Source organism: Schistocerca serialis, chromosome 1 (assembly GCF_023864345.2).
Source record: "Schistocerca serialis cubense isolate TAMUIC-IGC-003099 chromosome 1, iqSchSeri2.2, whole genome shotgun sequence".
In the NCBI taxonomy this organism is placed as follows: Eukaryota; Metazoa; Arthropoda; class Insecta; order Orthoptera; family Acrididae; genus Schistocerca; species Schistocerca serialis.
The window spans coordinates 1,050,659,376-1,050,678,475 of NC_064638.1; the positions used below are offsets into that span (position 1 = coordinate 1,050,659,376).

The following is a 19,100-nucleotide window of genomic DNA, read 5'->3' on the forward strand; positions in this document are numbered from 1 at the left end:
TTCCTAGGATTTTCTGTCAAGTTGGTACATAGAATTTTACTTTCGAATTCACTGAACGCTTAATGCATAGCCCTCCTTATGCTATCTTTGACATTGTTTAGCTTCTGTTTGTCTGAGAGGTTTTGGCTGCGTTTAAACTTAGAGTGAAGCTCTCTTTGCTTTCACAGTAGTTTCCTAACTTTGTTGTTGTACCAAGGTGGGTTTTTCCCGTCCCTCACAGTTTTACTCGGCACCTACCTGTCTAAAACGCATTTTACGATTGCCTTGAACTTTTTCCATAAACACTCAACATTGACAGTGTCGGAACAGAAATTTTCGTTTTGATCTGTTAGGTAGTTTGAAATCTGCCTTCTATTACTCTTGCTTAACAGATAAACCTTCCTCCCTTTTTTTATGTTCCTACTAACTTCCATATTCAGGGATGCTGCAACGGCCTTATGATCACTGATTCCCTGTTCTGTACATACAGAGTCGAAAAGTTCGGGTCTGTTTGTTATCAGTAGGTCCAAGATGTTATCTCCACAAGTCGGTTCTCTGTTTAATTGCTCGAGGTAATTTTCGGATAGTGCACTCAGTATAATGTCACTCGATGCTCTGTCCCTACCACCCGTACTAAACATCTGAGTGTCCCAGTCTATATCTGGTAAATTGAAATCTCCACCTAAGACTATAACATGCTGAGAAAATTTATGTGAAATGTATGCCAAATTTTCTCTCAGTTGTTCTGCCACTAATGCTGCTGAGTCGGGAGGTCGGTAAAAGGAGCCAATTATTAACCTAGCTCGGTTGTTGAGTGTAACCTCCACCCATAATAATTCACAGGAACTATCCACTTCTACTTCACTACAGGATAAACTACTACTAACAGCGACGAACACTCCACCACCGGTTGCATGCAATCTATCCTTTCTAAACACCGTCTGTACCTTTGTAAAAATTTCGGCAGAATTTATCTCTGGCTTCAACCAGCTTTCTGTACCTATAACGATTTCGGCTTCGGTGCTTTCTATCAGCGCTTGAAGTTCCGATACTTTACCAACGCAGCTTCGACAGTTTACAATTACAATACCGATTGCTGCTTGGTCCCCGCATGTCCTGACTTTGCCCTGCACCCATTGAGGCTGTTGCCCTTTCTGTACTTGCCCAAGGCCATCTAACCTAAAAAACCACCCAGCCCACGCCACACAACCCCTGCTACCCGTGTAGCCACTTGTTGCGTGTAGTGGACTCCTGACTTATCCAGCGGAACCCGAAACCCCACTACCCTATGCCGCAAGTCGAGGAATCTGCAGCCCACACGGTCGCAGAACCGTCTCAGCCTCTGATTCAGACCCTCCACTCGGCTCTGTACCAAAGGTACCTATAACGATTTCGGCTTCGGTGCTTTCTATCAGCGCTTGAAGTTCCGTTACTTTACCAACGCAGCTTCGACAGTTTACAATTACAATACCGATTGCTGCTTGGTCCCCGCATGTCCTGACTTTGCCCTGCACCCGTTGAGGCTGTTGCCCTTTCTGTACTTGCCCGAGGCCATGTAACCTAAAAAACCACCCAGCCCACGCCACACAACCCCTGCTACCCGTGTAGCCACTTGTTGCGTGTAGTGGACTCCTGACTTATCCAGCGGAACCCGAAACCCCACTACCCTATGCCGCAAGTCGAGGAATCTGCAGCCCACACGGTCGCAGAACCGTCTCAGCCTCTGATTCAGACCCTCCACTCGGCTCTGTACCAAAGGTCCGCAGTCAGTCCTGTCGATGATGCTGCAGATGGTGAGCTCTGCTTTCATCCCGCTAGCGAGACTGGCAGTCTTCACCAAATCATATAGCTGCCGGAAGCCAGAGAGGATTTCCTCGGATCCATAGCGACACACATCATTGGTGCAGACATGAGCGACCACCTGCAGATGGGTGCACCCTGTACCCTTCATGGCATCCGGAAGGACCCTTTCCACATCTGGAATGACTCCCCCCGGTATGCACACGGAGTGCACATTGGTTTTCTTCCCCTCCCTTGCTGCCATATCCCTAAGGGGCCCCATTACGCGCCTGACATTGGAGCTTCCAACTACCAGTAAGCCCACCCTCTGCGACCACCCGTATCTTGCAGACTGAGGGGCAACCTCTGGAACAGGACAAGCAGCCATGTCAGGCCGAAGATCAGTATCAGCCTGAGACAGAACGTGAAACCGGTTCATCAGACAAACTGGAGAGGCCTTCCGTTCAGCCCTCCGGAATGTCATTCGCTCTCTTTAAGTTCTGCTACATGTAATGTGGACTAAAAAATGCAGCAAAAACATGGAACAGATTTTTCGGGAACGTACTGTTCAGTTTGCCTTTCTGTTACACCTATTTAAAAGGGTCATTAAATAATTAAAGAGACAAATTGGTCTGGAGAAAAAGTATTTATTTTTACAAAACAATATTTTATCTACTTTTCAACATAATTTGCTTGAACATTTATGCACTTGTTTCAATGGGCTACAAGCTTTTTTATTCCAGCTGCAAAGAACACTCTGTCCTGGTGTTTGTACCAATTTCCCACAAACTTTTTCATGTCTTCGTTCTCCTGGAACCTCTTCCCAAGTAATGCCTCCTTCAGTGCACCAAACAAATGGAAATCATTAGGTGCTAAATCAGGACTGTAAAGGGGATCAGGCTGTACTTCCGAGCCCATTTTTCAATGGTTTCACGGGTTAGTTGACCAATGTGAGTACATGCATTGTCTTACTGGAGAATCCCACCTCCCCTCTGAGATCCACAACATCTCTCTCTCATGACTGGCTTCACCTTGTTTAAAAGCAAAACTGAGTAGTATTGGCTGTTCTTTGTACGCTCCTCTTTGAGATAATCACAAAAAACTGGACCTTCAGCATCCCAAAACACTGTCAACATGACTTTTCATGCCGATGCTTGGGTTTTGAATTTTTTCTTGACAGGTGAGTTGGTGTGCTTTCACGCCATGGTTTGTCTTTTTGATTCTGGCTTATAATAGTGAACCCAAGTTTCATCACAAGTTAAACTTTTGTTGAGGAAGTTCTCACCTTCTCTTTCATAACATTCCTTTAGCCCTGTGCACACTCTCAACCTCATTTCCTTGTGTAGCCACGTCAACTCCTTTGGGACCCATCATGCACACGTTTTGTGGTACTTCAGTTTGTTACAGATAATGTTATGAACTGTACCAGTACTAACTTGAATCTTATCAACTATCATTTCCACAGTCACCTGGCGGTCAGCACAAATAATGTTATCAGTTCGACTTTGAAGTGAGGGAGTTGAAACTGCAACTGATTGGCCAGAACTGTGTTCTTCAGCCACTGAGTCATGACCATTTTTTAAGTGCTCTACCCACTTGTAAAAATTTGCATAATTCACACGATGGAAGGCACATCATTGTCAGCAACGTGTGCCAGAAGGAGGGGGGGGTGAAATATGGCATCCCGGCTAAGACACAAGTTGAAAATATGATCACTATTTTTTATTTACTTAAATTTGCCATATTTTGTGACAGTACCTTTTCCGTTAGATGTTTGCAAGGCGATATTTGTCTTGGCTTCAGTTGTCTAAGTATGATTCCACAATGCATCTATGTCAGCTGCAGAAATGACATGGTTCAACGTGTTTCTCTCATTTTGGTGTTTCAAATACAGTTTCTTCTTTTTAGTTAATACAAAAATAATAGTAACATAATTCAAAATTATTTATGACTGCGACCTTCACATTGTTCTTCCGTCAACACACACCAAGAGTTAGCTGCCGACTGACTATAGTCAAAGATGACTCCAACGTCAAAGATATTTTACACAATTCACAAGTTTCCACTTGTAATCAGTCTCTTTGCTATTCTTCGATACATTTTCTAATAGTAATCAATATGCTTTTACTCTCAAAAACAGAAGTAAATTAACATATAATAAGACAAATTATAATAAATTCTGACAAAAATATAAGAAAGCATTTACAATTCGGTATCGACAAATACGGTAAAAAAATAACATCTCCCAGATCCATTACAACTGCTCCCCAGGGCTTTTGTTGTTATGGACATATACAACAAAATCCCGACCACACTCAGTGATGGATCTGTATTACACAATTAGTACACTAATGATGCAGTCTGATAACCTCTTCCAAATTTGGACTCTTTGAATCTGTGGACTTGTTACTGGCTGTTGTTGCAATGATACTTCCCCATCAATCTCATACACAAAAAAAATTCAAGTAAAGAAATTATTTGACATGACAAATATACATGGTATAAAACATACATGAGAAATATTCTAACATACAGATTGAAAATAATAGGAAGGTAAAACTCATTTCCTAGAATAAGATTTAATTAATTTTTTTTAATATTAATGTTAATTTCATTATGCTTACATATTGTAACAGTAAAAATGATACTGGACATATATAGTGTAGTGTTTTTTTTTCTTTTGTATATATATTTTTTATGATTTCCTTCTTTTAGTACAGCTAAAGATACATCAGTATTATCTAAATTTTTTGCAATTATTTATGTACACTTTCCTCTCTACTACAATATTACTACAAGTCACATTCTTGTGAAGAGTACTTTTGCTCCCCACATCATCAGTATAAACAACAATAAACTGCTCATATATCATGAGGCTTTATCTAAAATTGGTTTTGAAACTTATACGTTTGCATGCATGTCCTCACATGCATGCCTTCACCCACAGGGAAGACTTAGCTTCCAAAAATTAGAAAAATTCAGAAATGCTCACTATGGAGACTTTTTTTTTAAGTAAAAATAAATCTTTCTCTCATTCTTTGTTACAACAGTGTTTTTTCATCAGTTTCAATTAACATGTGACTTCAAATTATTAATTTATACATGCAAATATACACACTTGGTTGTACAGGCAGTTTTGTTCTAACAAGCGTATTCCAGTGGAGGACTTTTGTTTTAGATGATAATATGTTATTTAAATTTTTGAAATTATGATTTCTGTTTATACAGTTTTACTCCACCATCTTTTTTCGAAACTACTACTAGAGGATTATTATATGCACTGATACTCCTTTCTATTATATTACATCCTTCCATCTTTTTCAGCTCTTTCTCAACAGCAGGTCTTTTTGATATTGCAATACTGTATGGTTTTATGAAAAATGGTTCATGAGGTTTTACCTGAAGCTCACACTGTAACCCTTTACCCTACCAGGTATGTCACTGAAAACATCACTGTATTCCCACAGCAGATTTTCTAACTGTTGTTTTTGCTCCCCAGATAAATTTTGTGTTTCTGAAATTTTCAAATTTACTAAATTCCCAAATTCAACTTCATCAGTATCAAATCTATGAATTTCAATATTCTCCAATCTATTTTCTTTTAGTAAATTGATACTGTCAAAATTTCCATTACTCTGATCACCAAGTGTGTTCACAAAATTTGTCTGAATGTATTCCCTTTCACTAGTTTCTATCAAAAGTTTTCTTCCAACCCAATCAAATGCTGTATTTACTTTTACTATCCAATTCATACCCAAAAGAAAATCCTCATTAAATTCCTGGATTACAAAACATCCATGTGTGAACAACTTGCCTTCAATTAAAAATGTCACTAAAGCCTGGCTTTTTACCAATTTACTGCTCTTCCCAGTAGCACCTTTTATCTTTACCCCAACAACTGGCATTTCTACATAATCTTTCCCCACTTTCAATTTCTTGCTTAACCTTTCAGATATTCCCGAGACCTCACTTCCTGTATCGATTAAACATTTACCAATCCATGACCCAATTTGAACTTTTATATAAGGACTGCAAAATTGATCACTTTTCCCAGAACCTGTATCCTCATGTAATAAATCACTTTCAATTTCCCCAAACCTATACTTATCAGAATCATATGGTATATCATTACATGTATTATTTGTCACAGTTATAAAATTTGCACAAGACACAAAATTGTCATGAGTACTCTCTATTATCTCAAATAGCCAAGAATTTTCATCCAAATCACATTGTATACTACTGAAGTACTTATCCTTCAGCTTTTCAAAAATAAAATATCTCATCTTTTTCCACCACTCAGGACATACAGTTTCACATACATTAATAAGCATCTTTCTAAAGTTCTTGTCAAAAGAAATAGTTTCACTGTTCAGCCATATATTCATAAGAAATGTGTGTGTATCATTAGTATCTGTAAAAGTTTCACTTAGGTTAGAAGTTATACATGTGTCATCGTTATTTGTTTAGTCAGATTCTTTACCAACAACATCAAAATTCACACTTTCACATACATCCAGCTTGTGAGATTTATTCATCCTGGTAACATCCCTGGGAATTTCTATAATATTCTCACTATTTAATCCATTTTCAACCATGTGTATACCCAACTCCCTATTTAAACTAATGAAATACCTTTCCTCAACATCATCATCAATACCATTACTATCATTATCAACTTTATCAACAACATCATTATCATTACACATATTCAGGTCATACACATTCAAATTATCCCCCAAAATATTATTTCCCCTTTCCAAAGTTACCAGATCCCTTTCACCAACATTTTCATTCTCACAGCATGCATTCTCTCTTTCATTCACACACATCTCTGAACTACTACAAATTACATCATCTGACAAAGTGTTGTTCTTTTCTGCCCAAGTGTAAAACTCTGTTAAATTAAATGAATCACAATTACTTTTATCTACTGTATGTTCTTGTGTACTGAAAATGTTATCTTTATCATCATTATTTTCCTCTTGAAATTTCTTCAATAAGTAACAACTAATGACCTCATGTGATAGCTTAGGTTTGGAACTGTCCTGTTTGGGTTTATGATAGTCACATCCATTGGTCCTTTCATCATGCTCACCTTCTGCCTCAGCCTTGCGGACCTTCAAGGGGGCGTCTACTCGTTTTTATTTCTGGTTCCTGTTTGAACTGCTGATTGTGGTTCTGCCAATGTCTCTGATCAACATTTCTGATCCCATTCCTATGCCAAACATTACCTGATTGTTAGTAGTTTCTATTGTACTGAACTCTATCAAAATTTCTGCGATTTTGATCCCTAAAGTGTTCTCTATTTGTTTTGGATAAAAATTATGGTCCTTCTTTTCAAAATTGTTATATCCCCCTGAATTTTGACTGACACCATGATAATTGTTTTGTTCCCTTTTTTGAAAGTTATCATTTCCCCAATTTTGACCATTACCTTTCTGAGTAAACCCACTGTGTGTTCTTGTTGTTACCCTATCCAACTTTTCAATATAATTGAGAAACTGCTCTACATTACTATCAGGACAATGAACTAAACTCAACTGCATTGCTGATGGCAATCTTCTCTTTAAGGTATCAATTTTGATCAAGTCATCCAAAGGTTTTGTTAAATGAATAAGTTTTTGAAGTTCACTTTTGCAAAATTGTTTCATGTTCCCATCTGATTCTCTATAGTTTCGCCCATTCAGAAATTCACTTTTGATTCTAGTTTGTTTAAGATCATCCCAAAATTTTTCCAGAAATTTTGATTCAAATTCTGAAAAGGTCATCCCCAAAGTTACAATCTGGTTTGCCCAAGTCAAAGCTTCCCCTTCCAAGAATTTTTTCACAAATTTAATTTTTATTTCATCTGGTGAGTGAGGTAAAAAACAATCCTTACAATACTGCATAAAATCAACGGGATGTAAGGGTCCATCTACCGAAAAGTTCTTCACTGGAATATTAGATACAAGATTACATGTGTTGACATTGTAATTTCTACATTTCTACATTTTTTACTAAAACTTTTGTATTCTCATCCAAATTTTTAATTTCCCCTTTTATCTCATTAAAATCAATTAAATTTCTTTCCCTATCTACCAGTAACTCATTTTTTACAGTATTAATTTCACTGCTCAATTTAGCATCAATTTCATTTACTTTTGCTTCCACAGATTCAATTTTTTCCTCAACACTGCCAACTCTGTTCAAAAGCTCACCCACTTGGGTATTGACTGCTTTGACTTGCAACAAAATGTTATCAATTTTTTCATCCCAGTAAGTCTTATTGTCGTCAACTGATTGTTTAATTTCTTTCGTGAAATTTACAAGAAAACTTTTTAAATCAAATTGATTGGTTCTTTCTGTTTCATTTGACCTGTCCTGATGTTCGAAGTCTATTAAATTACTACTTTCTACTTTAGGCACAATACTCTCGAAAATCTCATAAGTCATTGTGAAGAACAAAAATTTATACACAACAATACAAAACAAGATAAAAATATTGTTTTAACGAAATACGAGGGTTTCGTGACTTATCGGGACACTCTTCTACGATTGCAAAACCACGTTTTCCATCCATGTGATTGTTGACCAAAATTCTTGAAGTATTTTCTTCTGTCGAAAATTATATTTTTTGCCGAAACATTTCTTCTCCAAAACTTCTACTTCCCGATGAACACAAACACTGTAACACACATTCTGAAGAAACTGGTATTAACACACAAAAATTTTCTTCCTCGTAGCACTGTTGAAGATCTCGTGAACACAATATCCTGGCTACAGTCCCCAGTTGAAATATGGCATGCCGGCTGAGACACAGTTGAAATATGGCATCCCGGCTGAGCCCCCAGTTGAAATATGGCATCCCGGCTAAGACACAAGTTGAAAATATGATCACTATTTTTTATTTACTTAAATTTGCCATATTTCGTGACAGTACCTTTTCCGTTAGACGTTTGCAAGGCGATATTTGTCTTGGCTTCAGTTGTCTAAGTATGATTCCACAATGCATCTATGTCAGCTGCAGAAATGACGTGGTTCAACGTGTTTCTCTCATTTTGGTGTTTCAAATACAGTTTCTTCTTTTTAGTTAATACAAAAATAATAGTAACATATGACTTCTGAAATTTTCCCGGCGTATTATTAGAAATAGTAACATAATTCAAAATTATTTATGACTGCGACCTTCACATTGTTCTTCCGTCAACACACACCAAGAGTTAGCTGCCGACTGACTATAGTCAAAGACGACTCCAACGTCAAAAATATTTTACACAATTCACAAGTTTCCACTTGTAATCAGTCTCTTTGCTATTCTTCGATACATTTTCTAATAGTAACCAATATGCTTTTACTCTCAAAAACAGAAGTAAATTAACATATAATAAGACAAATTATAATAAATTCTGACAAAAATATAAGAAAACATTTACAATTCGGTATCGACAAATACGGTAAAAAAATAACATCTCCCAGATCCATTACAGGGGGCATGCCCAAAGTGCGATGTTGGCGTTACGGATAGCTGGTTGCTAGTGGCGGTGTTAGCGAGTAAGGAAGTAGTCTCAGTGGTGTCTGCAATTGTTGTGGTGTCTGCAATTGTTGCTGGCTTGGTGGTGGTGTTTGAAGAGGCAGACAGCAGGTATTGCAGGACCAGTGGTGGTGTAAGCTGATGTGGTTATGGTGAGTTTACTGTCTGCTGAAAAACGAGAGGTGAGTCCTGCCATGTCAACTTCTGATGGAACAGGAGTGGTGTGCACAAAACTGTGTGTGACAATACTTGCACCTCACCACACGTCCATGTAGGTAGTGGTAACCACAAGGTCAGTATCACATAACATGATGGGTATGTTGCCAGGCAGAAATACAAGGGATTCACATGCATTTGAAAATTGAGCAACGGGTGCATAGAAAGTGGTAGGATGGGTATGTGTGTTGTGGCAGGTCCACTAAATTCCACACCAGTTTAAGCCGGTTCACCAGGACTATAGTTTGGTTTCCAGCAGTTACGATATCAAAAGCATCAGTATCGCGATTTCTACATTCAGTATGGTCCTGTGAATAGCAGTTGTAGGGCAAGTTTCATTACACCTGTACATTGTATCGCATGAAAACACATGGCCAGATGTTTATGAATAAAAGCTTGTTGTGTCATATGATGGGAGGGTGTGCATGGCACAAGAATATATATATATATATATATATATATATATATATATATATATATATATATATATATATATATATATATATATATATATATATAAAAAAACAATGATGAGGTGACTTACCGAACAAAAACGCTGGCAGGTCGATAGACACACAAACATACACACAAAATTCAAGCTTTCGCAACAAATTGTTGCCTCATCAGGAAAGAGGGAAGGAGAGAGGAAGACGAAAGGAAGTGGGTTTTAAAACCCACTTCCTTTCGTCTTCCCCTCTCCTTCCCTCTTTCCTGATGAGGCAACAATTTGTTGCGAAAGCTTGAATTTTGTGTGTATGTTTGTGTTTGTTTGTGTGTCTATCGACCTGCCAGCGTTTTTGTATATATATATATATATATATATATATATATATATATATATATATATATATATATATATATATATCTCTGTGTGTGTGTGTGTGTGTGTGTGTGTGTGTGTGTGTGTGTGTGTGTGTGTGTGTGTGTCCGCATCTCGTGGTCGTGCGGTAGCGTTCTCTCTTCCCACGCCCGGGTTCCCGGGTTCGATTCCCGGCGGGGTCAGGGATTTTCTCTGCCTCGTGATGACTGGGTGTTGTGTGCTGTCCTAGTTAGGTTTAAGTAGTTCTAAGTTCTAGGGGACTGATGACCATAGATGTTAAGTCCCATAGTGCTCAGAGCCATCAGTGTGTGTGTGTGTGTGTGTGTGTGTGTGTGTGTGTGTGTGTGGTATGTCTTGGTCTTTGGGTACTGTTTCACACATTAGAAATTCAGTGGGTAGAGTGAAGGGCTCGCTTTATAATATTTCTGCAAGTGATGCACCAGGGTCCTTTTTTTATGTGCCGTGAGAATGTCCAGGAGAATCCATGGAAGGGTCACCAGCCATGATACTGAGTGGTACATGAGAGCAGCTTTAATGGTCCAATGCCACCATTCCAAGAGTCGATTGGTAGAGGTGGTAGGCAGTTGTGTGGAACTGGTGGCATCTGCGATAGTGACGTAAGTAATTGAACAGTTGGGATTCAAACTGCCAACTCAGGTTCAACATTAAGGAGGCTGGGCAACAGTATCCGTCAATCCAACTGTTGACGAGTGCTTGTTACTGTCTCTGCTGACATGTTGGAAATGGATGTGGCCTCCACCCATTGTGTCACGTGATCTGTCATGTGATCTGTCATGTAATGGTAACCGAACGATTGAGGGAGTGGCCCTATGACATCAGTGTGGACATGCTGAAACTGCCCCTTTGGAATTGGGAATTTACCAAAGGGTGGCTGTATGTGGCGGCCAGTTTTTGCCTACTGACATGGAATGCAAGTCCTGGTCCACATGGAAAAATTGTTTTTAATGTTAGGCCAGACAAACTGTTCCATGATGAAGCATACAGTAGGGCAATGCCTGGATGTGCAAGGTTAAGGAGATCAAAAATTGTCCTGCAATATGCTTCTGGGACGATTGGTTGGATCCATCCATTTGTAGCATTACACCAAACTTGTTTGGTGGTGCTGGGTAGCATGCTTTGTTGCAGTTGGAGGACAATGACTGGTTTGTTAAACAAGCTGTGGAGATCACAATCTGTTGCTTGTGCATCTATGATTCTGTCAAAGTGCAGCTGGGTGGAGGTAGCTGCAATATTGAAAAGATAGTCCACCACAGTGTTACAAGAACCTTTAACATATCGCACGTTGGTAATGAACTATGCTATGAAATCTAAGTAGCAGCATCTCCTGGGTGCAGAATCTGCCAATACGTAGCGGAATGCATCTGACAATGGGTGATGGCCTGCATATATCGTAAAGGGATCTTGCCTCAACATCATATTGAAAGTGGCGAACTGCTTCATATACGGCTAGTAGTTCAGGGTCAAATGTGGACTATTTTCTCTGGGTGTCAGTAAGCTTATGTTAGAAGAACTGAGCAGCTGACTGATTCCACTAATCTCTTTCTGTAAAGCACACCTGCTTGAGTAATCGCTAGCATGAGAGACAGTTAGTAGGTGTGTGTTGGGCGATGGGTGGGTGAGGGTAGCGCCACGTAACAGGTGTTCTTTTATTTTGTCGAAGGGCACCTGCATTTGCAGTGTTCAGTCGAGGCATAGTTTACCAGAAATATTTGTGCTGCACAATGCTTGAGTGAGTGGTAGAAAAATCTCAGTGGTGTTTGGCAGTTGGTTCCGGTAGAAATTTATGACCTCCAAAAACCAATGCAGCTCTTGGTAGTTGTTTGGATATGGGAGGAGGCACATCTGGTCACTTTTCTCAGGAGGATGCATTCCAGATGCGTGGAATGCATCAACATGGTGTCTGACAAAAGTCACATTGGATTTGTTTATCACAACCCCATGAGAGGCCAGCGTATCAAGGGGGATATACAGGTGGTCATCATGGTCGTGCTTGTTTTGCGAAAAGATCATCTAGATAGGAATAACAAAAAGTTAAATTGCACAATATGCTATCAATAAAAACTTTTCATGTCCATGCCATGATTTTTAGTCCACACAATATGTAGAGGAACTCAAAGAGGCTGGTTGGCATGGTTATTGCGTTTTTTGGCACGTCTCCATTTGCCACTGGAATTTGCAGGTATGCTGTTTAGCATTTGATGATGCTGAACATTTTTGCTCTGACGAAGACATGGGGAAAAAGCATGCAAGTGTAGAATGTGGTAGCTGTTAATGATTGCACTGATGATAAGGAAGTGGTAGTCACCACATAGGCACCTAGTATCATTCCTTTTAGGAACTACTTTAATTGGGGAGGCCCAAGCACTGTCTTATGGCCTGACTATATCAGCTCACAAAAGTTCGTCCACCACAGATTTAGCAACTTTAAGTTTGTTGGGAGCTAGATGAGGTGTGATTGTAATGTGGTGGGCTGTACCATCCCGCATGGCACAGATTGTATGTGGTCTATTGGGAGAGCGTGGATCAAGTCCAGGAAGCAAGGCACGATGTGGTAAGCTGTCACTGTTAATGTCACACTGTATTGTCTGTGGAGCGCACCAAGTGGGGTTTGTGATGCTTCACTAACATGAAAAGCGTCCATGGTAGACATGCTGTCGTAGTGATCAGTGTCAAGGTGATGAAGGTAGTCGAGATGCTGTTGAGCAGCATGTAGTGCGTTGGTGTTCACGATCCATCTCCATATTTGTTCATTGGTGAGGCATGTAACCTCGTTGTCATGATGTAATGATGAGTATTTAGCTGTCTTTAAGAATAGTTGGTTGAAAAGTGCTTTGCTTTGTAGCTTCAGGTCCAGTGGTGTGTTGAGGGGTGGCAACATGCCCGATGGCATTGAAGTGCTGGCAGGTAATGTATCGCTCACCACACCATGGATTAATTGCTGGCCACCCCATCATAGTAGGAGGGTACGATTTAAATCCAGCAGTAGCTGGTAGTGCCAGAGGACGTTGACACCCAGGACTGGTTCACCTGTCTCTGTCACTAGGAATGTCCAAGGTATTTGCATATCTGTGCCAAGGATGAGCATGATGTGTGCAGTTCCAAAAACTGCGAGTTTAGTGCCACTGGCTGCCGCAGTTGCCACAGCGAAGATGACAGTGTAACAGGCACACGAGAGCAAGTGGTAGAGTGCTGACATTGGCGTCTGTGTCTGTATCAACAAGGAAGTACAAGTGCGTGCACCTGTCATGATCCAATAGTCAGGGACCATCTGTCCACTGAAATGCTCCCTCGGTGCTCTTTTTTTTTGGGGGGGGGGGGGGGGGGGGGATGCAAACGCATCTACTTGATGAAGAGCAGACTGTTGCACCTACATCAGTCGCTGAGGTAGCTTGGGTAGGTGCAGGGTTGTCTGCACCACTGTGTGTCCTGCCCAGACCTGGTGAAATCCAGCAGTAGTATTGTTATGTATAGGACTTGGAAGCAGGCGATGAACTTGGTCGGTGCAGCCTTTGTTTGTACACAGAGTCAGGGCGTTGGCCAGCTGGGTGGGTGACAACCTCAACCTCAGCTGTTGTGATAGGTGACTGCTGCCCACCATGGCCATGAAAGGCACGTGGAGTGAGAGAGGTGGTGGAGCCACAGCCTGATTCAGTTCAGTCCAGCCATAGTCGGACAGTCTGCGGCAGCACAGAATGTTGGGGTAGCTTGGCCAGAATTGTGCAAAATTTGTTTCAGTGTAAGTGTGCTGGGCATTGACTGCAACATAGAATTGTGGCTTGTTGATTATAATGTGGTGTTATGATAGTGCCTGCTTCTGTCAGTGAGTCAAAGTTTAAATTCCAGCAGTGCCTCTTCATTTGCAGGCATCGCTGTTTGGATGTTCTCTAGCAGTTTTAGAAGCCAAAATATCAATAGTGCACAATCAGGCAGGAGTGTTGGCACAATTACAACTCGCAGGCAGCACCAGAGCAAAGATGGCATGCTGTTGCCCAATGTAGTATCATTGTTTATGAGATGTAGCTGCTGCTCAGGCATGCTTGTTAGATGTTGTTGAGTGATGAACTTCTCGTTGTCCAAATCGATGCTACTGGCTGACATCAAACACTCACTGAAGGTGAACCACATGATGGGAGAATGAATTCAGAACAATGGTAGCATCAGATGGTGGTGAATGGTATGGTGACCATCAGTGGTTTGATTGTAAGGCACCATCATGAGATGGGCAGCAGGAGGGGTGGAAGACATGAGAGCATCGGTGCGCAAGGTAGGCAGAAAATGTGGCTTAACATTGTGTGGTGCACGATGAGGCGGGTCATGTCGCAGCATGGGTGGTGCCAGCATATCATGGTGATGTGCATAGAACTCAGGTGACTGATGAATGGCTGCATGGGTGAGTGAAAATCGAGGGCCGATGTAGTAGGTACGACTTTTCCAGTGTCATATGTTGAGATGGCAGAAAATGCATATTAGAGTGCACTTGAGGTCCTGGCACCATAAAGAAGGAAGGCATAGTCCCTTTATTATCCAACAGCACTGTCTATGTGCATTTGTTCTTGGTGCAGCTAACACAAGTGTGGCACCACTCGAACAGGGAGGCAGTGGTATCTGACCCTGCTGAGGCGAGGCCATGTAAAATGCGTTCTCAGAGTCCATAATTGGTTTTGGTGCTGGTTGCAGGCGATGGAAATGCGAAGCACTGTGCTGGACCAGAAGTGAAGTCGGTTGTGATGCCCAGTGTGGCTGGTGCAGCTGGGATATAAGGGACGTCATAGTCTGTCTCATGGAATTCGCGTTTACTCGCAACGGTCAGAACAGGATTTCAGAACTCAAAATGCATAGGTATTAAAAAAAGGTGATGTAAACCTTGATCCTGTGGTCTGTTGGCAGATGCATGACAAAACGGAACAATGGAATGGTATGGTGGGGGCCATAGTTGTTCAACCGTAATGGTACTGTGGGAGCCATCGGTATGGTTCAGGGCATTAATGCGAGTGTTATAACTCTATAATCACTAGTAATGTTTTATCCTGTGCTAAAGTTGAAGGCACTTAGATTAACATTTGTTATGGAGGAGGGTGGCCATTGTTTATTGTGACTCTCACTCGGTCAATTCAACACTGCTTGGCACAGTTCACTGCTTGGCATCAGCAGTGATGCGAGGTTGGTTTGAAGATGTGGCGAACAATGAAGCCATTGTCTCTATGTTGTTCAGCACTGTAGTATCATCCAAGCCTTGACAGATATTCTACATCTACATCTACATCTACATCCATACTCCGCAAGCCACCCGACGGTGCGTGGCGGAGGGTACTTTTGAGTATCTCTATCGGTTCTCCCTTCTATTCCAGTCTCGTATTGTTCGTGGAAAGAAAGATTGTTGGTATGCTTCTGTGTGGGCTCTAATCTCTTTGATTTTATCCTCATGGTCTCTTCGAGAGATATACGTAGGAGGGAGCAATATACTGCTTGACTCCTCGGTGAAGGTATGTTCTCGAAACTTCAACAAAAGCCCGTACTGAGCTACTGAGCGTCTCTCTTGCAGTCTTCCACTGGAGTTTATCCATCATCCCCACAACACTTTCGCGATTACTAAATGATCCTGTAATGAAGCGCACTGCTCTCTGTTGGATCTTCTCTATCTCTTCTATCAACGCTATCTGGTACGGATCTCACACCGGTGAGCAGTATTCAAGCAGTGGGCGAACAAGTGTACTGTAACCTACTTCCTTTGTTTTCGGATTGCATTTCCTTAGTCTTCTTCCAATGAATCTCAGTCTGGCATCTGCTTTACTGATGCTTAATTTTATATGGTCATTCCATTTTAAATCACTCCTAATGCCTACTCCCAGATAATTTATGGAATTAACTGCTTCCAGTTGTCATGGAATTAACTGCTTCCAGTTGCTGAACTGCTATATTGTAGCTAAATGATAAAATATCTTTCTTTCAATGTATTCGCAGCACATTACACTTGTCTACATTGAGATTCAATTGCTATTCCCTGCACCATGCGTCAATTTGTTGCAGATCCTGATGCATTTCAGTACAATTTTCCATTATTACAACCTCTTGATATACTATTTAGTGATATTGCACAGACAAAGTTCATGGATTTCACAAGCACTTGCCGAGAGATGATGTCAACATTGCCAAAGAAATGATGAGGTTGTACCATTTGTAATGGCAGCATTCTTGACAGCATAATAAGTTCAGCAGATTTTTGACCTGACAGAAAAATCCTGGGGCAATGCATAAATTTGGGATCATCATTGTGGAAAATGGGGTACCAGCAGTGTGACAGCAGATTAGTGACACAGCATGGAGATACGATTTCCACACTATTTATTAGCCAGCACACATATATAAAACAAATGTACATGTTACAAGCATACAGAGTGTGCTAGCTGCCTCTCAGGGCACTGATCCTCCTTTACAGAGAAGAGGTGCTACGCCGCCACATACGTTTTTTCCTCTTTCTTCCTCATGGCCTAGCAACTGTATCACATAATAAAGTTCTGTATGATTGCATTCATTTTTGTTTCAGGTTGCAGTGGGAGCTCAAGTGAAAAAAGTTAGCTGTGGAGTGGATCATACAGTTGCATTATGTCAGCCATATGTTTGATAAATATAAAGAGTTTGCAAATAGTATATGTAGACATAGATATAGTAAGGATATATCATTTTCATTTTTAATTTGAAATAAATAGTAGGAAAGTTGTGGTGAATTTTAAATATTAATATTTCATTTGAAATGAAATGTTCGCAATTTGCCTTTCTAAGTTTGCTAAATGGAAAGAGTTAAAACAAATAAAATTAATCCATTCACATACAGAAAAATAAGATCATTGATAAAGAAGATCGAGGAGGACATGATGATGATATGAAGCAAACCAAAAAAAAAGTGACATTTGATAATCTGAATAGAGATGATCTGAAAATCAAATTGCTTATTCATTTTGTTGTTAAATACAATTTAGCTAAAGAAATACTAAAAATGTTTGAAATAAGAAAATGTATTTGTATGAAACTTGTTGACCTGTGGTTATGCTTCAGTTTCCATGTAAATCTGGCATAGAATCCAGAACTTGACTTACAGTTATGTAATAAAAATGTTATTGTACATAGCCAATTAAAATTTTGTTTAAGTGGCTGGGTGTTTTACAGATGACAGCTACAGGAAACTTGCTTGATGAGATCTGAAGCACTTTGTGTGTGCTGATTCCATGTTCTGCATTTTGAACATTTTGTAAATAGATGTAGAAACTTACCATTGTATTTAGCTTGATTTATGACACAGACAGATGTGTAAACCATGTCTGTAGAAAATTGTAACTGATTTCTGGACTGCAAATATATGTTAATATTCACTAAAACAATAATTCCACACACGTATGTGTCAGTTTCCTTGTGTGAATGTGTGTTTGTTTTCTATTTCTGAAGGAAGACTTTTTTGTCCAAAATGTTAAATGTTTAGTACCTTTTCATTATGCCTGTCTGCAACTCGATACCTCCTCTGTGTGGTGAATAGCAGTCTATTCTTTTCATATAATTGTTGTTATTTAATCCTGGACTTTGAAAAATAATAATAATAATAATAATAATAATTATTATTATTATTATTATTATTACTACTACTACTACTACTATTATTTTAATTTGTGGTAGTCATCATCATATTTCTTTGTCTCTTCATTTTTTGGATTAGCTTGTTAAGTACTGCAAATATTCATAGTGTAACTACATTTTTTCTTTCTACAATAAATCAGTAATACTACTCAACCAAGTTTTAATGTTTCATTAATTATTAAATTGGACATTTCTCTCCATTCACACACAACTGAAGACTCTTCATTGCTGCTACTCAAGACTGACTGTAGTCTGACGCAGCTGGCAGCTAAGCTGGTCTATTGATACATTTATACAACTTTTTTAACAGTTATGTGCATTTTACATAACATTACATACGTAAGATAACAAATCTACATCTACATCTACATCCATACTCCGCAAACCAAATGATGGTGTATGGTGGAGGATACCTTGAGTACCTCTATCGGTTCTCCCTTCTATTCCAGTCTCGTATTGTTCATGGAAAGAAGGATTGTCGGTATGCCTCTGTGTGGGCTCTAATCTCTCTGATTTTATCCTCATGGTCTCTTCGCGAGATGTACGCAGGAGGGAGCAATATACTACTTGACTCCTCGGTGAAGGTATGTTCTTGAAACTTCAACAAAAGCCCATACCGAGCTACTGAGCATCTCTCCTGCAGATCGTCCACTGGAGTTTATCTATCATCTCCATAATGCTTTTGCAATTACTAAATGATCCTGTAACGAAGCGCACTGCTCTCCATTGGATCTTCTCTATCTCTTGTATCAACCCTATCTGGTACGGATCCCGCACTGCTGAGCAGTATTCAAGCAGTGGGCGAACAAGCATACTGTAACCTACTTCCTTTGTTTTCGGATTGCATTTCCTTAGGATTCTTCCTATGAATCTCAGCCTGTCATCTGCTTTACTGACTATTAATTTTATATTGTCATTCCATTTTAAATCACTCCTAATGCCTACTCCCAGATAATTTATGGAATTAACTGCTTCCAGTTGCTGACCTGCTATATTGTAGCTAAATGAAAAGGGATCTTTCTTTCTATGTATTCACAGCACATTACACTTGTCTACATTGAGATTCAATTGCCATTCCCTGACCATGCGTCAATTCGCTGCAGATCCTCCTGCATTTCAGTACAATTTTCCATTGTTACAACCTCT

The 19,100-nt window shown here is 39.9% G+C and overlaps 1 protein-coding gene across 2 annotated transcripts in view; it reads left to right on the plus strand.

The window, feature by feature from the left end:
- The window catches only part of LOC126415102 (RCC1-like G exchanging factor-like protein), a 155,710-nt gene extending 137,732 nt beyond the window's left edge, over positions 1-17,978 (plus strand). The window contains exon 9 of one of the 2 annotated variants that reach the window (XM_050083406.1): positions 16,873-17,977. In XM_050083406.1, the coding sequence (XP_049939363.1) occupies positions 16,873-16,950 (78 nt within the window). In that variant the 3' untranslated portion in view covers positions 16,951-17,977. Of the gene's footprint in view, positions 1-16,872 lie in introns of both variants that reach the window. The other variant, XM_050083407.1, reaches the window with a different exon arrangement.
- The last annotated feature ends 1,122 nt before the right edge of the window (positions 17,979-19,100 follow it).